The sequence below is a fragment of the Hipposideros armiger genome, unplaced genomic scaffold (genome assembly GCF_001890085.2).
Source record: "Hipposideros armiger isolate ML-2016 unplaced genomic scaffold, ASM189008v1 scaffold_530, whole genome shotgun sequence".
NCBI classification, from domain to species: domain Eukaryota; kingdom Metazoa; phylum Chordata; class Mammalia; order Chiroptera; family Hipposideridae; genus Hipposideros; species Hipposideros armiger.
This window is the reverse complement of record NW_017731880.1, coordinates 1334707-1357092: the sequence shown is the minus strand read 5'-3', so window position 1 is coordinate 1357092 and position 22386 is coordinate 1334707. Positions and strand designations below refer to the sequence as shown.

General features: G+C 60.5%; 1 protein-coding gene across 1 annotated transcript in view; it reads right to left on the bottom strand.

Annotated features, from left to right (window-relative positions):
• Nucleotides 1-4335: 4335 nt before the first annotated feature.
• The window catches only part of SHANK3 (SH3 and multiple ankyrin repeat domains 3), a gene marked incomplete at its 5' end in the record, with an annotated part of 48406 nt that continues 30355 nt past the window's right edge, over nucleotides 4336-22386 (bottom strand). The window contains 4 exon segments of the mRNA XM_019668547.1: nucleotides 4336-6746; nucleotides 14163-16398; nucleotides 20735-20819; nucleotides 21402-21532. Coding sequence (XP_019524092.1) covers nucleotides 6155-6746; nucleotides 14163-16398; nucleotides 20735-20819; nucleotides 21402-21532 — 3044 coding nt within the window.

Here is a 22386-nt window from a genome sequence, read left to right as displayed (position 1 = left end):
CTGTTGGCAAGTGGGTGCCCTTAGCGTACATTTCAAAGAGTCATTTTGAATGTCCCGAATTTAGGACTTCAAAGCCCACCTTCCTTGGTCCAATGCTGAGGGTCACAGGTCTCATGTTGTTTACCTGAGTGTGTCCAGGTCTCTTTTTTGGGACCAAGGTGTTGTCCTTCTGAGTGTCAGAGGAGACACTATGTCATCTACCAGAGTATGACAAGTGCTCACTGCACATACCTGAGTGTTAAAATCCTTCACCTCCCTTCAAGTGTGTGAGGCGGCCATACCTCCACCTGCATGAAGGGCAGTCTTACCTCCTCTATCTGAGTATAAGGTCTCAACTAGCCTGTCTGAGTGTCATGAGATTGCACCCCATATATCTTAGGGTGACAGGCCCAACCTCTCCTTCCCGAGTGTCAGGACACCTCATGTCCTCGTCCTGAGTGGGAAGGGTTTTCAGATTGTCAGCTAGTCTTGAGTCCTCCACCTGAGTACAGCCTCTGACTGACTGTCATACCGTCTCATCTCGTAACTTTCAGGAGTTCACACCCCCTTCAACTGAACATCCAGGAGGTCTTGAGTGTCAGGGAGCTGGCACCTTCACTCCCTGAATGTGAGGACGTCTCTTTCCTTCCATGGCAGGGCCAAAGGGCTCATCTCCACTCCCTGAGTGTCACTGGTCACATCTTCTCTACCCGAGAGCCAGGAGGTCTCACGTCCTCTACCTGCATGTCAAGTGCTTACATCTCACCTGCATGAGCACTCTGAGGGTTCATCTGCCAATCTGGCATGTCCCCACCTTACCCCAGGAAGTCTCCTGTCCCCTACTTGAGAGTAGTCTCATCTCCATACCTGAATGTCAGGAGCTTGTCTTCTCTCCCTGAGGACCACAGGTCCCCTCTAACCTGTATGTGTGCGAAGTTCTCCCTTCCTGAGAGTCCAAAGGTTTTCCCTCCCCTTCCTGAGTGACTTGAGGTCTCATCTCTCCTATCTGAGGGTCATGAAACCTCCTATCTCCTATCTGAGTGCAAGGAGCTCTTCTATGCCCTACCCTAGGGTCTCCTCCACCTGGTGTTAGGAGATTGCCTCTCTTCTGCTTACATCTGGAGGTTCCAGCTCTTCTCTCTAAGTGACCAAGGGGTCTCGTCTCCCCCACATTAGTGTAAGCATGTCACATCTCCCAAGATCTTGTCTTCCCTACTGAGTGTCAGGCATTTCCACTATTCTATCCAAGCGTCTGAACATCTCGTTTTCTTTGGAGGAGAGTCCAGAGACCTCATCTCACATACCTGACTGTCGAGAAGCTATCATTTTCTTGACATGAGTGTCATCAGATCTACTCTCCTTGCAGGTCAGATGGTCTCTTCTGTCCTATTACTGGGCCAAGATCTCTCACCTCTGTTCACCAGCGAGTGACAAGGCCTCATCCCCCAGCGTGTGGCAAGATGGTTTAATGCCCTTCTTTGAGTTCTGACATGCATTATTTTCTTTTCCGCCAAGCAAGAGGCTTCAATTCCCCAGATAAATGCAATCAGGTCTCGATAATACCAACTACCGAGTGTCACAAGATTTTCATCTCTGCTGCCCACGTGTCAGGAGGACCCCGTCTCTTCCAAGTGTAAGGCTTCAGGGCTGACTAATGTGGGACCTCTTTCTTCCCATTCCGGGGCATCCAGGGATGGGGATGTTCCTTTTGCTTCAGTGAGGCCTCTTCTCCCCTGTGCCAGTGCCCAAGGTCTCTCTTTTCCTCTCTCTCTCCCTGTCACCTTCATGTCACACGGCCTCACCTGCTCTAACTGAGGGTCCTGCTTCACCAACCTGAGTATTAACAGACTGCAGCTTGCCTTCCAAGTGTTACGAGGCCTCCCTTGCTTTATTGGATTGTGCCTGATCAAGTAACTAGAATAGACTTTGGAAATATAGTTTAAGGAATGGCAATAAAGATTCAGGAAGTGATATTACAGTATTGGCTGCTACAGAAAGACTGATCCAGGTGTTTCTACAGGATTTTGATGGGCAGATAATTGATATGGTATTTAGATCCATGAGAATCATTTATCAGAATGATGTAACCATTTACTTGAATTGTTAATATGTACAATTTTCTTGCAATCACAACTTTGCAAGTATTTAAACATATGACGAAAATGTTAGCTATAAACCTCAAAATTTACAGCAGTATCTAGTTTTTTCAGAACATTCAGGGTTATGCAAAAATAAAGTTAGAAGACCCAGCGTCTAGATTCTAGAATACAATGGTTGGACTCTGCAAAGTAGCACCTGCTTTTGATTCTAGAAGGGGCTACCAGTCTTCCCACCTGTCCTCGGCCACAATAGTGGATGGAGGGTTGGCACGTGGCCCACTAAGGTTTAACTTTGTCCTCAAAACTAATGGAAGCAGCAGACATCTCCACACGGTTCCAGGAGTGAGGGCGGGAGGAGGAAAGGTCAGTCAGGACTCTCAAGCCAGAGGCTGGGGTCCCAGTTGACTCGGCTGGTGAGGCGCCCACCCACACGTGCCTCTCCAGCTGCTGCCCCCACCCTTTCTCACCCTCGTCCCTAACCCCCTGTGGTTCCTACCTGTCCCTATGTCGCCTCTCCCATTCCTGTCTCTGTCACCCCACTGCTCTCCTGCATGGCCCTCTGCAGAGCCAGGTCTCTGCAAGGGCCCCACCCGGAGTTGTCCATAGAACCTTGGGGTGACATAGTGAGGGAGGGGTGCAGCCTCGGCTCCAGGCTGCTGAGACAGTGTTGGAATGTTGCTTAGGGCCCCTGAGAGGGTACAGCTGGAACATTCTGAGGTCGTGAGGACACCAGAGAGGAAAGGGATGCTGGGCCCTGAGTGACGATGCCTCTGACGGATGCATCTGTGGGCTGCAGCTCGGTGGGTCTGGAACTTGGAGCTGTGTTTGCTCTATGTCCCCTCGCAAGTTCCTCCGGTCCAGACCTTGAGGGTTCCGACTTGTCTCCAGAGCATGGGTGTAGCTTCTGACCTGTGGGAATTTCACCTTCTCTCCCCACTCCCCTGAGAGCCAGAGTGGGCCATGCCATCTCCATGGCAGGCGAGCCACCTTCTTTTTCTGCACGTGGTCCCAGTCCCAGAGACCCAGGGCTCCGAGTGCAGCTCACAGGGACACCAAGCCATCTAATGCCACAGTGCTCAGGCCTGGAGGGAGTCAGGGTCCCCCTCCGTCCTATGCTCGGGCCCTCCCAATGCCCCACTCCTTGACTTCCTTCATAGTCACTTCTGTACGAAGACCAGTTTCTAGCTTGACAATGAAAAAAAAAATTGAAAATGTTGAAAATTTGAAATTGTGGGGCTTTCTAGACAAGACTGTGAGGCTCTCAAGGTCCCACGGTGGAACAGTCACTGTCCCACCTTCACAAGGGCCTTTGCTGCTTCCTACCAGGCCATCCAGACCTCCACATGCTTCCTCAAAGCGCCCCTGCCTCCCCACCTCCTCTGGGTGAAGACACCTGAGTCCACCCTCTCCTCCCCACTGACCCTTCCTGCTCCCTCTGGGATCAGCATGCCCTCCTGGGGCGTCACCCACTGGCCTCACCCCTGGCTCGGATACAACCTGAGTTAAGGTCTGAATTCCTCACTGTGTCACATTCACGCTTCATCCTGACCCAGTGTGGCCAAACTCTGCCTCCACTGCCCCTCTGAAATCCCTCAGGTGACTGGCGTCTGACTCACCTGACGTTTCACGTCTGCAGCCCCAGGCCCTCGGCCAGTCCTGGGCTCGGCCATCTCCACCCTGTCATGCGTCCCTCTGGGTCTCCTTTGCCCACCCAGCGGGAAAGTGTCCACCCTCTCACCTCACTGTTCATCCTCCTTCCACTCACCGAGGTACCTCTGCCCTTCCTGTGGGCCGACTGAGCACCATCAGGTGCCACACAGGACTTGCCACATCACTGGCCAATGGCACATGGCTGCCTACTCAGGGAGAAGTAAGGCCTGAACATGGTCGGCAGCCCTGGGGTCAGCACAACAGGGACAGACATGAGAGGCTCAAAGACAGGAGCAGCAGGGTTTAGAAACAAGTGGACACTGGAGACAGGGGCTTCTAGCTGGTGAGCTGGGCACATGGCAGGGGGCCTCGCAGGACTCGGGGCGAGGAGGAGCCAGGCGCATGGGCACGGAGGTCAGCCAAGAGACCGGGTCACAGGGACATGCGTCGCCAGTGCATGGGGCCGAATGCGCACACCAAGGCTGGGGCCTGTGACCTGGCTAAGAGGCAGCAGGGTTTGTGCTCCCGGCATCTCCTCAAACAGGCAGCTGAGAAAGTTTCATTTCTTATAAATTTATTACATAATAATATTATAATAATTATTATCAATAATAATAATATAAGAAACATAGATCTCTGTGGGGTGTATCACAACGTCAGGGTCAGGAGGCCTCAGGACTGGAGCAGGGGTGAAATTCCCCAGATGGAACTCCATACAAAAGGAGGGGTGAAGCGGAACTGACCCTGTAAAGTTAAAAACCCAAATTGAACGGAACCAAAAACCCACAGGTGAGTGTGAGACTGAGTGTGTATGTGGCAGTCTGTTACAGTGACTGCTGCTGTGTGTGTGACCTGGTCTGTTAGTGAAAGGGTTACTGGGTGTGACTCTGCCAAGGAATGGGGCCGGTGGGCCGGGCGGGGTGGGCGGGCACAGACCGGCATGCCAGGCCCCTGGGCTGTGAAAACTTCTCTTTTCTGGTTTTTTTTTTTTTATTAAAAAAAGCTAGAAATATAAACAGAAACTTGTGAGTGACGTGGATGGAGCTTAGTCCAGACTCCAAACCCTAGGTTTAAAAACGTCCCAGAGCCCCCCACCCCACAGGTCATTGCTGAGTGTGAGGAGTCACAGTAAGGGGGGCTGGGGTGCCCTCAGGGGTCTCTGCTTCTCCCCAGGGCTTGCGGTGGCCTGACTCTAGGGGTCTCCCTAGGACCCCTCAGAAGCCTGATGGAGGCACTGCCTCCATGGCCCCAGGGGCCTCCCCAAACAGCAGGGCTTCACCAGGGAAGCCCGCTCAGGGGAGGCTCGGCTCTGGGCAAACAGCAGGTCCCAGGGTGCGGGATGGCGTCACTTTCTTTGGAGTGGAGACGGGAGCTTTCACAGGCACGCACCCTGAGCACACTTACGAAGCCCCCCGCACTAGTCCAGAGGGGCCCCTCAGGACCGCTCCCCACTCAGGCACACGCAGGGCTCCGATGCACTCAGGCACACCCAGAGTTTCACACACTCGCACATGTGCACACACACAGGGCGGGGACAGGAGACTTTGGGGTCTGAGGCAGAGAGGCATCTCTCTGTGGTTGCCCGACAGTGTGGGAAGGAGGCTAGACCCCTCCTGGGGAGAGGCCCTGTAAGGGAGATGGCTAGGGGCGGGTGTCAGGGCCCTGCCCCACCCAGGGCCATGGTCTCCCAGGCCACCTGACCTTGCGAGAGCCCAGCAGGACTCGCTGCCTGCTGCCCCTCCTCCACGCAGCACCTGAAGGGTCGTGGGGCACACAGAGCTCAGCGAGGGGAGAGGGCTGAGCCAGGGCCCCAGGGCGGGCTGCTAGGACCCTGGCCAACCCCAGACCAGCTGGAGTGTCCCCCCCCACCATGTGGGGTGGCAGTGGCAGTGAGGGGCCAGAGATGGAAGACTGGGCAGCCACAGCGAAACCAGTAGGGGGCTGGAGGGAAGGGGAGGGGACGCTATTAAGGACAGAGATATTTGTTCCTTTTCTCGTTCCGAATATAGAGTGGATTAAAATATGCAAAACAGGGGGCTCCTTGGCCCCCAACCAAGAACCCCAATGTCTCCCCCCACCCCCCAGTCATCAAGGAGTGTCCTGACCTTGCATGCTGGACTAGGTCCCCCCTCTGGGAGAGTAGCCACCAGGAGCTGTGCGGGAGATGGCCGGCAGGAGCACCCCACGCCCGACCCCTCTCGCTCCAGCTTCTGGCCCGCGCCCTTCCTGGCCGAGTGCTGGGGGGCTCGCCGGCCGGGGAGGGCACTAAGCAATGTACAGGGCAAGTCTCCGAGCGACAGCAAACAGGACGGTTCATGCAACATTCCTGGCCCGGGCGCCGTGGAGGGGCGGGCCGAGCCCGCGGCCCGGGGGTGGGGTGGGGGCCCTGCCGGCAGGGCGGCCGGGACGTGGGTGAGAGTGGGGCGTCAGCTGCCGTCCAGCTGCCGGAGCGCGCGCTCGATGTTCATGCGGTGGCCCACGCGCGTGACGCCCAGCTCCACGAAGTCGTCCTTGGTGAGTGCCGGCAGGTGCGCGCCCTCGATTTCGTGGTCCTCGAAGCGGTCGCGGTGCTCGCCCAAGTGGATGCTCTCCAGCCAGTCGCCCACGTCGAATTTGCTCCAGAGCTGCAGCGGCTTCTGCTGGAAGGGCCGGCGCGGGCCGGGCGCCCCGGGGCCGGGGCCGGGCGCCGGCGAGGGCAGCGGCGAGGGCGAGGGCGAGCGGCTGCGCGCGCTCACGCTCCGCACCACGAAGCGCACCTCCTTCGGCTCGTGCGGGATGGAGAGGCTGGACGACTTGAGGATGGTGGGAGGCGTGAGGCCGAAGGGCCGGCCCGCGCCCCCCGCGCCCGCCCCCAGCCCCTCCACCCGCTCCAGCGACGCGGGCTTCACCGGGCTCGGGGCGCGCCGCGCCACGGGGTAGCGGCCGCCGGGCCGCACCGGGTAGGAGGCCCCGCCGCCCGGGCCCCCAGGGCTGCGCTGCGCTGAGATGGAGCTCAGCTCACCGAGGCTGCTGAAGAGCCTGCGGAGGGAGAGGGGGTCAAGGCCAGGTGAGGGGCGCCAGGCGAGGTGGGGGCGGGAGGAGGGGAGCGGGGCCAGCGGCCAGGAGGACGCTTGTGGGCTGGGCTGTGCGGTATAGCCTCAAGACCAGAGGAAGGAGGGTGGGACCCCATGGTCAGACCAGCGCCCTGCTGGCGGGGGGGGGGGCACCCCTAGACTGCATGGAATAATGAGAAATAAAACCGGCAGCCCCTCCTCGCCCCTCCCCCCACAGACCCCTCCTGTCTCCGTGGGCTCCAAGACCAGACCGCCAGAGGAAAGGCAGCTTCTCACTGCAAAGGCTGACTAGCCATTCCTGACAGCCAGGGAAGCTGCCTCTGGGCACTGCCCCCTCCAACAAGCCTGGAGGGAAAGACTGGCAGGTCCCCCGGCACTGCCCACACACAGCTCTGCTCCCAGGGGAGGTCCAGGGAAGCCTGGGCTGGCTGAGGGGTGGCTGGGCCATGGTGAAGGCTGGCAGCAGCACAAGACTAAACAAGCTAGTGACGTCAGGGACAGACACCAGGACTGTTCACGCCCACACGGAAGAGCAGCACGTGCAGGACAGGTGTGAGGCAGGGACACACCTATGACATTCAGCCTCCCTGCACAGGATAGCACAGCAGCAAAGCACCCACACGTGTCACACACATGTGGCTACAGTGGCAGGAGCCTGCCCATGACAGGGACACAGCAGCACGTGTGTGCAGACACATATACATGTACACACACACACACACACACACAAACACACAACACAAATACACATATGGTGCCTCGCTGCCCAACATCCCCGACGGGACCACAGACCTCCAGCCTCTCGCCAGCCTGGCCATGACAGGGGGCATGCATGGGCGACCCCCCCCAGAGAAAGCCAACTCTCATACCCCTACCCCAACCCCTACTGCGGCCGAGAAGCCTCAGGAGACTTCCAGTGTCACTGAAGCTCCACACAGCCAGCAGAGGGAGAGCCAGGGGGCAGGTGCTGGTCAGCGAGAGGCATGGGGTGGGCACGCTCACTTACACAGCTGGCACTCAGCAAACGCGCAGCCACGTGCAGGTAGGCAGAAGGGAGCAGTGGGGCGGCGGCAGCAGCCACGGCCACGGCCACGGCCACGGGAAGGGCCAGGTGCTGGGAGCCCTCGCCGCCTGGTGTAGGCGGAGCTCAGGTGTGCTGGGCCCAGACGTAATGGCAGGGAGCCACTCTAGAGCTGCTGGGGGCAGGGGGTGCAGGCCAGGCTTGGGCAGACCTGGGTGGGCTCCTGGTTTGCCGGCATGACTGTCCTCTAGTGTGTGAAGGGCAGCCCACAGCAGTGCGAACACAGGCTTTATGCAGAACGCTGTGTGGCAAGTGCTCAGCAGACACCTTGCGTCTGGTGGTGTGTTGTGTCCCTTTACACTGGCTGCTGTCTGGCCTCCCTCCGGCTGCCCCTTCCTGGGCTGGGCCAAAGGCCCCTCCTCTGGGTCCCCCGCCCACCTTGCTACCTTGCCCTGGGCCCACCCACACGCATGGGCAGCCCTCAGCGTCCTCTCTCCCTCCCCTCACTCTCCAAGCAGGCTGTGCCCTATCTCCCGCCTGTGCAGGGGTAGCCCTTCCCAGTCCATGTGCCCACCGCCCTCCACTGGCCCTCCCCTCAGCCTGTCCCTGCTGTTCCCTCCCAAGTGCTCAGACCCAGAGTGGAGCCTCTTGAAGAGGCCAGACCACACCCTGCCGCGGTGAGGGGGCTCCTAGGACACCTGGGGTGGCCCCAGGGAACAACAACAAGCAGGAGAGACCCTCCCTGCTCCACCACACGGTCTCCGTGCCACCAGGGGGCAACAGTGAGGGCAGTGGAGGATGACCAAGGGGGTGACGATTGCTAGGGAGAGGCTGAGGAGCGGGGCCTTTGGGACTGGGCCGAGTCGGCCGCCATCAGGGCCCTCACACCACGACCCGGCTGGGGCCTGCATCAGGATGGGACCCTGCCCGCCCCGAAGACCCAGGCTCAGCGCAGCCCTTTCAGTGTGCCTGGAGTCTCGGCTGTGACAGAAGCACACTGAGGAACTGGCAGGACCACAGCCATGCCATGAAGGCAGCAGGGCAGGGGCTTGGCCTGACCCCAGCGTCTGGGCAGCTCTCCTGCCTGGTGGGCCGAGCTGGAGGCCTGGCATGAGGGGCTCGCTCCAGAGGCACCGGCCAGAGGCTGGTGCCAGGAGGTGCTACGAGTGAAGGGCCACGTTCCACTGGGCTGGGAGTGGGGGGACAGCCCAAAGCAAAAGTTGGAGATGGCCTAGCAGAAGAGCCAAAGGAATGGCCCGGGGCACAGCAGGGAGGGGCGGGGGCCCGTGGCCCAGGTGTCTGCCCCCCCTTCCTTTCCTCGTGGGGAACAGGACTGCCGCATCTTCCCCAAGGCAGGAGCCCAGCACTGTCCACCGCCGCTTTCAGCTTTCTGATCACCTCCACAACCACGGTATGGCCACGTCACAGCACCTGTCAGCCTCTGAAAGGGCTTCTGGGCTGTCACCCGCTAGCACACCTCGCAGGCACCATCCCTCCCGAGGCCTCCGGCGGCAGAGCAAGGCCCTGGCCCCACCAACTTCTGCACCTCGTACTGTCTCGCTTGCTCCTCAGTCCTTGGCCATGGGGTCTGGCCTCATGCCCTGCCCCCAGCTACCAAGGCTGTCAGCAGGACGCCTTGCTGGCCTGTCCCCCCATCTTCCTTTAAGGTGCTCTCTCCTCTTCCCCTTCTGCCCCACATGGGGAACTCCCCTCTTAGTTTGCACTTTCTCCTGGGCCATATCGTCCACTCACACCCTTCTCAATGGCCGAGGGGCCCAAGATTGCCACGTGTGAGGCCCAGCCAGGGTCTCCTGAGCTCCATCCAGACTGTTGCCAGGTCTCCAAACATGCCCTCCCTTCCCCAGCCCTTCCCTGTCCAGGGGCCTGGGAGCCACCCTCAGCATCTCCACGTTTTCTTGCCCAAGACTAACAGGTAACCAGCTCCCAGCACTAACCCAGGCCCTGCTCCTCAGCCCGCAGCCACCTTTGGACCCAGACCTTAAAGTGTCACTCAGGACCTGTCACCTCACTTTCTCACTGTCCCCCTTGACTCCTGGTACCTAGCACAAAGCCAAGAACACAGTCTGCCCTGAAAAAAATGTCGTCCAAAAAAAATAATGACATGTCATTCCCAGGCTTGACTATTCGTTGGTCCCGTTACCAATGGGCAAAACAAGTCCAGCCTCTGGCCCTGGCCTCTGCTCTGAGCCTGGGGCCTTCTCTGGGGCACTCATGCGGGTGCCTGAGCGAGGCCTTGGGTCACCTGGGAACAGTCCTCCACAGGAAGACTAAAGGACATACAGGCTCGTGGGCGCCACAGCGACCTCTGGTGGTAGCAGCTTGCTTCTCGCTTACCGCTGCAGGGCCCAAGCTTGGTGTGCTGCAAAAGTCCCTAACACCCCCCTGCGGACCCTTCCTACTCCCCGGCAGAGTTCAGGGCTCCTGAAGCCCCGATCACATCTCCTGGGGGGTACAACACATGTCCCCAACCTCGTGTGACCTGCAAGGATGGGGCACATCCTGGCCCCAGCACCCCATCTCAGCCACACACAACAGGGTCAATCCAGGTTTCAGAGGGCCCAGCCCCGCTGGCCTTGAGGTGCCTGCGGTCCCAGGGGCTTTCTCCAGGTCCCTGACAAGCGTGTGAGCAGGACAAGGCCCACGCAGGTCACCAGATTTCTGCAGTGTCATAGGAGCTTCTGGGACATACAAACTAGTAAAGCTACCTGAGACCCAGAAGGCGTGAGACCACAGAAGCCAAGATGCCCAAGGCTCTGAGAAGCACGGCAGGAAGAAACCGCTGCACCTGTGTGTTTCCAAACCTACTTCACTGTGAGCCTTTCCCCATAACACTGCATGTGAGAGTCAGACAGTAAAACTGAGTGGCACGGTGACCCCAGGCCACAACCGTGGGGCCTGGAAGACAAATGGAGCTCAGAGCAGATGGGTGGTCCGGGGTCAATGTCCCAGAAAGCCAAAAGCCCTGGACCTTGCACCCAAAACCAAAGAAGGCGCCTGTGCAGATAAGCCGTCATTTCCACAAGCCGTTGAGCTTCAAGTCTGTGACATACGGGCAGCTAACTTGCCCAGAAAGACCTCAGGCACCTTGTGGAGCTTGGGCTGAGCCATCAGTGGGGAAGGTGGGCAGACAGGGGCGGGCCTTGGAGATGGGATCAAAGGGACACATGGGGGACCAGGGACAAGGTGCAGAGGTGTGGCGCTCCAGGTGGCTGTGGCAGCTGCCCTGGGGCCTCTGCCACGAACAGCCCTAGGAAGGAATTGTCTCAAAAAGTCAGCATCAGCAGTGCTGTTGTTCCTGAATGAGAGATGAGTGCCGGGCTCTGGCCACCACGGTCACAGAAAAAGAGCCGGCCACAGGGATGGCTGACTTGCTAGCACAGCCCTGCTCACGCCCCACCTGAGGGCGGCGGGCCCCCCAGAGGGCCGAGGTTTCTCCCAGGTCTGAGTGTGGGAGGAAAGAAGTGTGAACAGAGCAGAAGGAAACACAGAGCGAAAGGCAGCCCGAGAGCTGGGCTCACGCAGTGATCTCACAACACGCATGCATGTGTTACACGCCTGACTATGCAGTGTCAGCACGCTTATGCGAGGGCGTCACTGTGCACAAATCCAGAGTCTGTCACCAGAAGAAGGTTAAGGACAGAGACTCCAGATGACAGTGGGCAGAGGGAGGACAGAGAGCTGGGCTTGGGGTCAGAGAGACGCCACCACTTACAGGCTGCAATGGACCTGGTTAGAGCCCCCGTTTCTTCATCTGGAAAATGGAGACGACAGGACTGTGCAGCTAACAGAATGGGTGTGAGGATGAAGGAGCTTCGACAGCCTCGTGTATGTTCCAGAACAAGGATGTTCTGACATAACCTAGGGGCTGCTGAGGGCCTCAGCGCGCACGACGGCAAAGATGGCACTCGCCCGGCAGGGGGCCCACCGAGCTACAGCCGTGCGCAGTGCGTGTCACCCTCACCACTGCAGAGAGGAACAAGTGGCTTGTCCAAGGCCACAGAGCTCAGAGGCCACTTGCTGAGGGCAGAAATCCAGGGCCATCAGACCCCAAGCCGATATCAGGGAATGAAGTGAGCTGCCCTAGTTGGTGAGGCCATGTCACAAGAGACATCTGTTCTAGGCTGTCTGGCACCTGGTGCCTCTGGTAACAGTGCCTGATTTTCTGTGGAGATTCGCTGGGTGGGCTGACCCCATGCCTGGCTCCTGTATGTGACCCAGGCCTGGCCAATAGCAGCCCTGTCTCCCCGACTCTAGTGACCGGTTCAGGGGAAAGCATGGGCCCCCATGAAGCCAACCAGAGACTGGAATTTGGCAGGAATGACTCGGAGAGAGGCTAGCTTTCCAGTGGGATGCAAAGGCCGTGCCCTTCCCGACATCAGGTCCAAGAAAGAGAAGCAGCACAGGGTCCTGGCGCGACCCAGAGCCCGGAGACAAGAGCCCCTCAGCCTGATGGAGGAGAGATGCTGAGACGACAGCAGAAGGCGAGTTCAGACAGGGGCGTGGTGGGAGACGCCCACTCAGGAATCACCGCCATCCTGCCCTGTGACTGCCCCAGCCACCCCACGAGCCAGCAGAGCAACTGACAAGATCTGGGCTCACCTGAGCCTGACCACAGGGGCTCCGTACCCAGTGACCCTGAACATGCGTCTGTCCTTCTGTGGCATCTGTCCTGAGCCGCCTCCCTAGGTCTCAAATCACAAAAGACAGCACTTGCACTGAGCGTCGTTCTTTCGTCCGTTTAGCAAATGTTTATTGAGGGTCTGCACTGTGCCGAGTGCTGTGCTACCCACGTTAAATGGCTTTAATTTTCACCAGGACCAAGGGGCACAGAGGAAGAGAGGGCTGGCAGGGAGAGAAGCAGAGAGGATGGGCACCGGCTGCGGCCGTGTCCAGGAACCACTTCCACACCCATCCCACCCCAGGGATCTGGTCCTGCAGAGGCCTGGGACCCAGGTGGCTCATCCCAACTGGACACCACTGGACACACCCTGTAGTGCCCACTCTACAGGCTCTTTCAACACTGGGAACAGAGCTTTCTAATTTAACTGGGAGTTGGAAGAAGCAAAAAGGGGTGAGGGCCCCAGAATAAGGCTCTGGATGACAGCTGGAGGGCCACACTCCTGGACCCCTCAGGGGGCACTGTGAGCTTCCCTAGCCCCCACTTATCTTTTGAGTCCTCAACTGGAAGAAGGTAAATCAGATAAGCCCTTGTAAGACCTGAATCTCTCACTACTTTCTAAACTCTGCCTTCCAGGTGGACAGGAAAGAGCCCTCCATGTTGGTCCTCAGGGCAGCAAGGAAGTCAGGAGGTGGCACCGCACACACTCCCCCCAAGGCCAGAAGGGAGGTCCTAAGGGGCACAGAAGGCAAAGGCAGTTGGACAGGGCAGACAGGCCTGCCAGGGCGGGTGACAGCTCTGCCTCAGACCAGCACTCATGGACAGGAACCACCTCTGCCAATAGCATCCATGGAACCCACAGGGGTGCCCTGTGAGGGTGGAGCTTTGGGCATGGGGTCCTCAAGAAAAGACCCAAGGGATCAGCCCAGGGGCTCTGAAAACTTCTGCCCAGCCAGAGCATTCCCTCCCCCCATTTCCAGGGCACAGTATGGCCTCTTCAAGTCCCCAACCTGGGCAGGACAGACAGGGGAGTGGTGTAGAGGTACGGAGAAGGCAGGAAGGCAGGTGGGGGTGCAGAAAGGTGGTGGTGTGACTTCCATCTAAGATTGGCTTCCTAACGTGCGTTCAAAAACACACAGGAGTCTGTTTCAGGAACTCTGAGGTGGTGCTGAGAGTGATGTTTCTGGGGCAGAAAGTAGATAGGTGGTGTGGGTCCCAAAAGAAAAAGGAAGCGAGGCAGGAGGCAGCTACAGAAAGGTGGCACCAACCACACAGGGCAGCCACGTGGCCACAGGGAGGATGGGGGGAGTGCCCAGGGCCACAGAAAAGCCACATAGCTGGGGAGAGGGTGCAACTCCAGAGTGGACCCCAGAAAAGGCCCTTAATGATAGAGGCGGCTTCGGTGGGGAGTGAGGGTGGGAGCTGCAGGAACCCCTGGGCAACCAGCCTCCAGGCTCATGCACCGCCTGGGTCTCTGATGGGTGCTTGGCTCCCTCTCAGCACCAACTGGGACCGAGAGGACAGGGGCCCTGGTGTTTCAGGTTCCTGAGGGCCTTCTGTCTCAGACAGACACAGCAAGGCCAGATAAAGGACGGAGAAGTGAAGGAGGGCTGGGGGGAGGACAGGGAGGGGTGGGACAGAGAGAGCCATGGCTGGACAAGAGGGAGAACGGGGAGGCCCGTGGACATCAGACAGGACCCTCCCCACACCGCTCTGCTCACCGAGCTGCCGCGATGGGCGACTTCTTTGCTGGGTCCAGCAGGCCGCCCAGGCCACCGACGGGTTCCTCCCCCAGGGAGCGTGTGTCTTTGTTCAGCTGCTGCAGGCGGGAGCTGAGCTCACTGATCACAGTTGGTTTGTCGTCTTCGGGTCCGGGGAGCCCCCGGCTCTCCATGGGATCTCCCCACAGCTTGGACCTTCTCTGGAAGAGGTAGCGAGGACGAGCAGGCGCAGCGGCAGAGGCGGCGTGGTGCTGCTGGGCCATGAGCTCACTGTCCGAGGACTGCTTCAGTAGAGGGTCCCTGAAGGTCACCGGCCCCTTCCCCAGCGGGGACTTGAGCTTGGGCTTGGGAGGCACTGGTGGCTTCTCGAGTAGAAAAGTGTGTCCATCGGCGAAGGAGGTGTGGGTGTCGGTGAGCTCCCCGCTCTCGGAGCTCAGGGTGGACATGCTGGACACCGTGGAGATGGTGCTTGTGGTCTCCAGGTGGGGGTCGCTGGAGCTGCGTGTGTCGGCCTCCTCCACCCCGGAGTCGGCTGCAGACTCAGGGGCAGGGGGCAGCTCACTGCTTGGCTTCCCTGAGGCCGGGCCGGGCACCGTGGTGGGTGAGGGGCCTGGGCCGGGCAGTGGGATGGCCAGCAGGACCCCATTGGCAAACTCTTCAGGGGGTGGCACCAGCCCAATGCGAGCCAGCTCCTCTCTGGTCTCCTCATCGCTGGAGGACAACTGGGCAGGGGGCAGGTTCACTGCGAACACCAGCTCTGGCTCCTCCTCTGAGCTGCCCTGGCCTGGCCCAGGGTCTGTTGGGGTGCTACCAGGGGGCTGGGCCCGGGGGCTAGGCAGGGGCTCTGCCACCACTGCTGACTGTGTGGGTGCTGGGGCCAGCTCTGGGGTGCCGGGGGGCTCCTCCTCGGGACCCAGTCCACTGGGCTTCTGCCCATTGCTGGTGGCGTGCACAACGATGAGGCCAGCTGGCCGCTGCAGGGACGTGTCCAGGACACTGAGGATCATGGACTTCTTGTCCTCCGGCGACTTCCGCTCCTCCCGGGGAGCTTTCTCCGGCTCCCTGCGAGCAGGCACGGGGACCCAGGCTGGGCTCCTCGGGGAGAAGGCTGGGGAGGCCAGGGCCCCTCGCTCAGCCTCGCGGGTTTGAACGTCCACAAACAGAGGCCCAGAGCGGTCCGCGTCAGGGCTGTGCACGGGTGTTGGGGACCGGGAGGGCGTCTGGGAGGCCAGCGCCCGCTCGCGGGCTGCCAGGGCGAGGGCCAGGGGCGAGCTGGGGTCCAGGGGTTTGCCGGTGAGGGGGTGGATGAAGGTGGAGCCGGAAGGCCCAAGGCTCGGGCCGCTGACCAATGGCTTCAGAGCAGAGACGGGGGAGGGCAGCAGCAAGTCGCGGCCAGTGGCGGCGCCAGCCCCCAGGAGGCGCTCGTCGATGGAGCGGGAAGGCTGCAGGGAGGGCAGGTCGGCGCTGGGGGGACTGCCCTCGATGGCGCCCACCGACAGGAACACAGTGGAGCGGCGCCGCTCCTCCAGCCGCCGGTCCTTGCCCGGGCCCGGGCCGCCGAACGCGAGCCCGGGGCCGTCCCCGGAGCCGTAGTCGAGGCCGCTGGGCCGAGGACCGCGGTGCGTCGGAGAGGGCTCGCGGGCGAAGCTGCCGCCGACCGGGCCCGGGCTGCCCACGGCCAAGGCCGCGCGCTCCTGTGCGTCCTCCACCTGCAGCTGCTTCACCAGCGGGCTTTTGCGGCGCTGAGGCTTGGACGGCGCGAAGAGGCTGGCGCTGAAGGCGCCCAGGTTGGCGTAGGGGCTGTCGGGGCCCGGCGGCCTCGGCCGGCGCTTGGAGCGCTCTGGCGGGGTGGCCGCTGGCGGGGGACGGGGGACGTCGCCCGCCTCGGGCGCCGAGTCCTGCAGGATGATCATGGATCGCGCGCGCTTCTGCCGCTCCGGGTAGGGCAGCGGGCCCAGGGGCGCGCCGGACTCGTACAGGCCCGCGGCCCCCGCGCCCAGGCGCGCCTCCAGGCCGGGCTTGAAGCTGGAGCGCACCGTGTCGTAGGCGCGGCCGGGCGGGGGCGGCGGCGAGAAGGCGGGGGGCGGCCCGGAGTCCAGGTAGTAGGGGGCGGGCGGGGGCGGCGGCGCGGTCTGCGGTGGGGGTGGGATGCCGCGGCCCTCGCGCGCCGAGTCCTGCATGGACGTGCTTCGCGGGAAACGACCCTCCAGCAGGGACGCCAGCTTCTCATCCTCCCCTGCGGACAGAGGCTCCGGTGAGACCCGCGAGGCGCCAGGGCCTATGCCTTCCAGCGCCCCCTCCGGACCCGGCGCACGCCCTCCGCAGAGGCCGACCCTGCCGCGACTCCATCACAGGGCAGCCACGGTGCCGGTCGCAGGAGTTGCCAGGACGTCCCTTATAAATCAGCAGCGAGGCTCTAGCCCGACCCGGAGGACAGGATCAGACCGGGTGTGGGGGCTGTGGTTGGAGGGCAGGACGCACCCAGGGGGCTGGGAGCAGGCGATCTGAGCAAGACTCCCCAGGCTAGGTTCCTCCCTGGGTGCTCAAGACCTGCGCCCCAAGCCCCGTGCTGGTTCAGGAGGGGTCTTGCAAAATTTGGGACAGATACCAGTTCAGATACAGGGTATACGGTCCCACCAGCAGAGGCTCTGACCAAGGACCCACACTGACTACCCGTGGCTGGGGCCAAGACCTGGCCAAGCCCCGGGGCCTTGAAAGGGACCAAGGAGACACCCCAGAGGACAGGGTCACCCCAGTAATTGGGAAGAATGGCAGAGAAGAGCTGGGGAGCCGGTGCAGGGCCTCCCACCCAAAACAGCACATCGCAGAACCACCAGCAGTGGAACAAGCAGGTGTCTCTGGGAGGCCTGGTGGCTCCCAGAGGCAGGAGGACGAGAGACGGTCAGAAATGAGGGGGACTCTCCCACAGGAGTGATGCATCGTGGGGAAGGGGACAGCAGGACTGTGGCCAGTGGAGCCATGCCTCTGGCAGGAACAGAGCTGATGCCCTGGTGAGGGTGTTCGGGGGGGAAAGTGAAGCCCAGAGAGCCACGTGGATGAGACAGGACCGGGAGAGGCTGCCAGGCCACTGCTGTTACCCTAGTGACTGAAATTCAGTCAGGTCTGGTGGGAGGGAGGGTTTCAATGGAACTGCAGGCTCACCTAACATGACTCACTTTTACTCCCTATTGGCTGTGTGGCCCCCAGGCCAGCCCCTGAGCCCCTCTGAGCCTCCACTCTCAGGGGCAACACGAACTTAAAGTGAACCCCACTCTGCCTGCCTTGTTCAGAGGTCATTAGGGTCCGTGTGAGAGCAGGGCTGGAGTGCTCAGGGCCCTCGTCTTCCTGCGGCCCGGCTAGAACCTGGCAGGACCTCCGTGTGAACACCATGTGGACACCTGCGCTGCAGGTGTGCTCAGTGAGGCTGCAGGTGGATGGCTCAGTCCCGAAGAGTGGATGAATGGCCTGATACACACAGGTCTCAGGTAGTACCATGGCCTCACTCTGGGCTGGGTTATATTTTTATGAACGCACCACAATTATCCCCAACCACTCCTCCTTTAGCCAGCAGTGCTGTCACCAGGCCTCCCACGTCTTTGCGTCTTGTCCTGCGTAAAGCTCCTGGATCCCCGGTACAGCAAGGGTGGGCTTTTGTGTGAAGAGACTGTGTTGTGTGTTCCTTAACCTCCTGCACTCGTTTCTCAGCTCAGAGGCCTCGCCTGCCTGGTTGTGGGGCTGTGTGAGCTGGAGTCATTACAGCTGAGCACAGGGCCAAGCACTCAAAGCGGCCCAGGTGGGCGGCTGAGGTCGTCGTCGTCATCATGGGGTCTGCCTTCCACCCCCACTGCTGGACACAGGGCAGTGCCTGGGCTCCCCCCGCTGCATCCTGTGCAGCAGATAAACTCCCAGCAGCCCGTGTGAGTCAGCCACGCAGGGAAGGCTGGTGCTTCTGGGGGCTGCAAGAGGTCTGGCGTACCAAGCTCTAACTTGGGGTGAAGACAAGTCACTGGCCTTGGGATGAAATGGGGTCTGTCCTGCTGCCATCTGGGGTGGGGTAGGGCCCTCTGCCCTGACTGCAGAAGCGAGCGTTCCCCCCAGTACCTGCTGGGCTGGCCCGAGACGCTGGCCCTGTGCCAATGAACATGAGCAGCCTGCGGGTGCAGCCCCCTGGGGAGCCTCGCAGTGGCTTTGGAGGTAAGTTCTAGATGGTCCCCATGTTTATGGGTCAGGACCCTGAGGTTTCAAGGACCTCACAGTGTGCCCAGGACCACACAGCCAGGACCAAGGGGTAGGAGCCCCAGACAAGTCAACGTTCGTGTTGGCGGCAGGCACAAGTCAAGGCAAGAGGAATTCAAGACGAACCCCTCTGAGCTCGCTTGCGGCCCGAGCACAGGAGGAGGTCTGGGAGGAGCAAGTGGGGAAGAGCTGCAACCCCCACCAGGGCCTGTGTCCTGCTGGGCATGCACTTAGGTCTGGACCTGTCAGTCCTGGGGCTGGCTGTGGCTGAGGGACAGGCCTGGGCAGAGTGAGGGCAGGTGGACAACAGTGAGTGCTGGTAGACGCAGGTGAGAGGGAGGCAGAGACAGATGAGGAAGCAGGAGAGGGCTGGGCAACAAGGACCCCAAGGCAACAAGAAGGCCACAGAGGGTCCCCTGGGGGGATGAGCGTGCTGTCTGCTCTGCAGAAGGCCCCATTTGACCAGAGGGATGGACTAGTAGGTGAAGCTGGGGCAGGAGGCCATGAGGAGACCAAAGCTGTGTGGTGCAGGCGACACGGAGGCCAGGCTGGGCTGTAAAGGTGGGGAGAAGGCAGACCCCCGATTTGTCTGGGAAGCAGAGAGTAAGGAAACCATGCAGGACACCCAGGTCTTAGGGAGGGATGTTGGGGGTGGAGGGAGAGTGCCTCTCGGCTCCAAAGTAGCTGCAGTGTCATCGACCCTCGTCCCCACCCTCCCACCTACAGAAATGACCCACAGCAGCCCCTCAAGGACCATGCCACACACAATGGATGGCAGTTAGTAGCAATTCACCCATTATCTCCCAGAAACCCCCACTCCGCCTACATGTCTAAGCTCACCCCTCCCACCAGGCTTCCATGACACCGCAGTGTGGTTGGTGCCCCGTCATCTCCACCTGTACATGCTCCTTCACACTCACCATGTAACTGCTGAGCTGAGCTGCCTGCACACGGGTCACCTCCCCCAACCGAGCCCCCACACCTGGCCCAGGGGCAGCCTAGAGTGGGCACCCATCATCCGGGGTCCTGGGATGAATGAAGCATTGGGGTTTGGGTAGCTGGTTGGCCAGATGGGTGAAGAGAAGACAGGTGAGGCAGCTGTGTGACCTTGGGCAAGTCATTTGACCTCTGCCTCCATTCCATCACCTGTACATGGAGGCACTAGTAGGGTTACCTCCACAGGGTTCCTCTTGGTATCACAGGAAGCAGCATAACAGAGCTGGACCAAGTGCTGAATGGGCATTTACTGGTTAACAGGTTGACAACTGGGGTGAGGTGTACATGCTGGATGGATGGACAGGTGGACAGATGGACAGAAAAGCAAACAGGTCTGTGGGTGGATACATAGACAGGTGAGCAGGTGAGGGGAACTGGATGCCTAGAGGAATCGGTAGTGGGTGGGGCTTGTTAGATGCCCAGGCCTGGGCTCAGAGAGGAGATGGCCCTATGTGGGGCGTGACAGTGGCTGGGGTGTGATGAGGTCCCCAGGAAACAGGTGCAGAAAGCAGAGACTCAGGACACAGCCTTGAGAAGGATCTACATTGCTGGGGGGAAGTGGGGGCGAGGAACACTGGACAGGTGTTGCTGAAAACTGAGGGGAAAACTGGGAGAAGAGTTTCATGGACCAGGAAGCAGAAAAATCAAACGCTAACTGAGGTCAGAAAGAGGAGGGCTGGTCAAGCGTCCACTGGGAGCAAAGCCCTGGAAACCACTGGTGAGTCTGATGGGAGCAATTTCAGTTTTAGGTACAGACAGAGCAGGTGGGGGATGGGAGACAAGTCCAGGTGACTTCAGAGAAAACTGGTTGTGAAGGACAGGACAGGTATTGAGCAATACTTGGGGGGCGGGGGGAGGTGGCAGGTTCGAGGGGAGGGTAGCTTTAGGACCAGAAACATGGCATTTACTTGGGCATCCAGGATAGAAGACAGAAGACTCAGGGATGGGATGCTGGTGTCAGTGGGAGAGATAGGAGGGGGTGCCCACAGGATGGGAGCAGAGAATGGGGTGCCCACAGGATGACAGCAGATGGATGGGGTGACCAAGAGTAGTGGTTGGGGGGGATGTCCACAGGATGGGGAATGGTGGATGGGTATGGGGGGAGACTCAAGGGTCTGTGTCAGCAAAGTGTCTCTGGGTTTGGGGAAAGACACCCCCCTCCCCCCCACCCCGCCGCCCACATTGTGTCCACTAATACATAAGACCCTGTGGCTGGGGCCCGGGAAGGCAGGGCTCCAAGGAAACTGGAAACCCAGGTGTAGGAGGGGAGGCAGAGGGTCCTCCTGCCCCACCCCCACCCCATTCCTCCCGGCCACGTGCATCCCCCAGCCCAGCCGTACCTACAGACTTGGTCCGTGGAATGGCCTTCCGCAGGGAGCCCGGCAGCTTCTCTGGGCCTGGGAGGCCCTGGCGCTCAAACAGTGACTGTGGGGGTCGGGGAGCGCATATGGAGGTCCTAGGGCCCTGGGACTCCCAGTTCTCCACCCAGCCCCACCATCCTCTTCCTAAGCCTCAGATCAGACACCCCATGCACTAATTCCAATGGTGCTGGCACTGGGGTGCCCACGTCCAAAGAGCAGGGGCACAGCTGGTGGGGCCTGGGCAGTGCTGTGTGGGGTTGATGCAGACACAGCTAGAGCAGACTGGCCCTGGGCACGGCCCGGTGAGGCTGGGGGAGCAGCCCAGAGGCGCCAGGTGGGAGAAGTGGGCTGGGGGACAGACACCCCATGTTGTGGCATGAACAGGGTGCCCTAGCTGATCCTGACTGGTGTGGCACAGAACCTGCCTCAGGCAGAAGGCACAGCCAGAGGAATGAGAACGCAACACATGTCCAACTGGGGGCATTCTGGGGGCTGATGGCCCCCAGTGTCTCCAGGAGAAGCCGTGGGTCCTTCACAACCACACCTGGAGAGTGGGGTACAAAAGACGGACCCCCACCCCAGAAAGTGCACCATGCCCATGCCCATGCCCTGCCCAGCATCACTCCCCACCACCCAGGCAGCTTACGCTGATCTCCGCCGGGGTGATCCTCCGGCTGGTCGGCCGCTGTTTGACGGTAGCAGCTCTTGAGTCGGCATCCGCGATGTCTGGCCTCAGTGTGGGCTCCGTGGCAGCTGCCAGGATCTCGTCTAGTTTCTCTGCACAGCCAAGGAGGCGCCTCAGCCAGGACCTCGAGCCCCCCACGGCCCCGGGCAGCACTACTGCGTCCGCCCCATGCTGCTGAGGCCATTGGGGCACTGCCCTCGGCCCCCCAAGCACGCATCAAGCCCTTCACACACCAGAACGCAGAACCCACTCCAGCCTGCCTCTCCGTCCTCAGGGAGGTTCCAGGTGACCCCACGGACCCCATCCAGGAAAACCCTGGCTGACCATTCGAGAAAGGACTGGGGCAGGACAGTCGTGAGCCCAGGTCTTCCTGAGGTTCCGCTTCCTGTGCCTTTCGTTTCTCTCCTCAGCACAAGACATGATCGCTGTGTTCCTACTGCACCAGGATAGACCCCAACGCACAGCAGACGCCCACGAAAGACGTGAATAAGACGGAGGAACTGCAAACAGAGCAGCGCCTCCTAGGGCCCTAACAAAGGCTCTGTGCAGACCAGGTCACAGAACCTGCATCCAGGGTGGGGGTGCTGAGCAGAGGATGAGGGGGGCAGGCTGAGGGGCTTCCACCAGCCCCTTGGGAAGCGTTAGGCAGACAGGCAGGAAGACCCAAGGGCTGATGCCTGAACAAGACCCAGGGAGAAAGCCACCAGGCTCAGCCTCTCAAATCCATTATTTAAAAAGCTTTTTGGGGGGCTGGCTGAGCGGCTCAGTTGGTTAAGAGTGCAATCTCTGAGCAACAGGGTCGCTGGTTCGATTCCCACATGGGCCAGTGAGCTGCGCCCAAGCTGAGCTGCCACTGAGCTGCCAACAGGTGGCAGGATGGCTCAGCTGGTCAGAGCACATGCTCCTAACAATAAGGTTGTCAGTTCAACTCTGCACAGGATGGTGG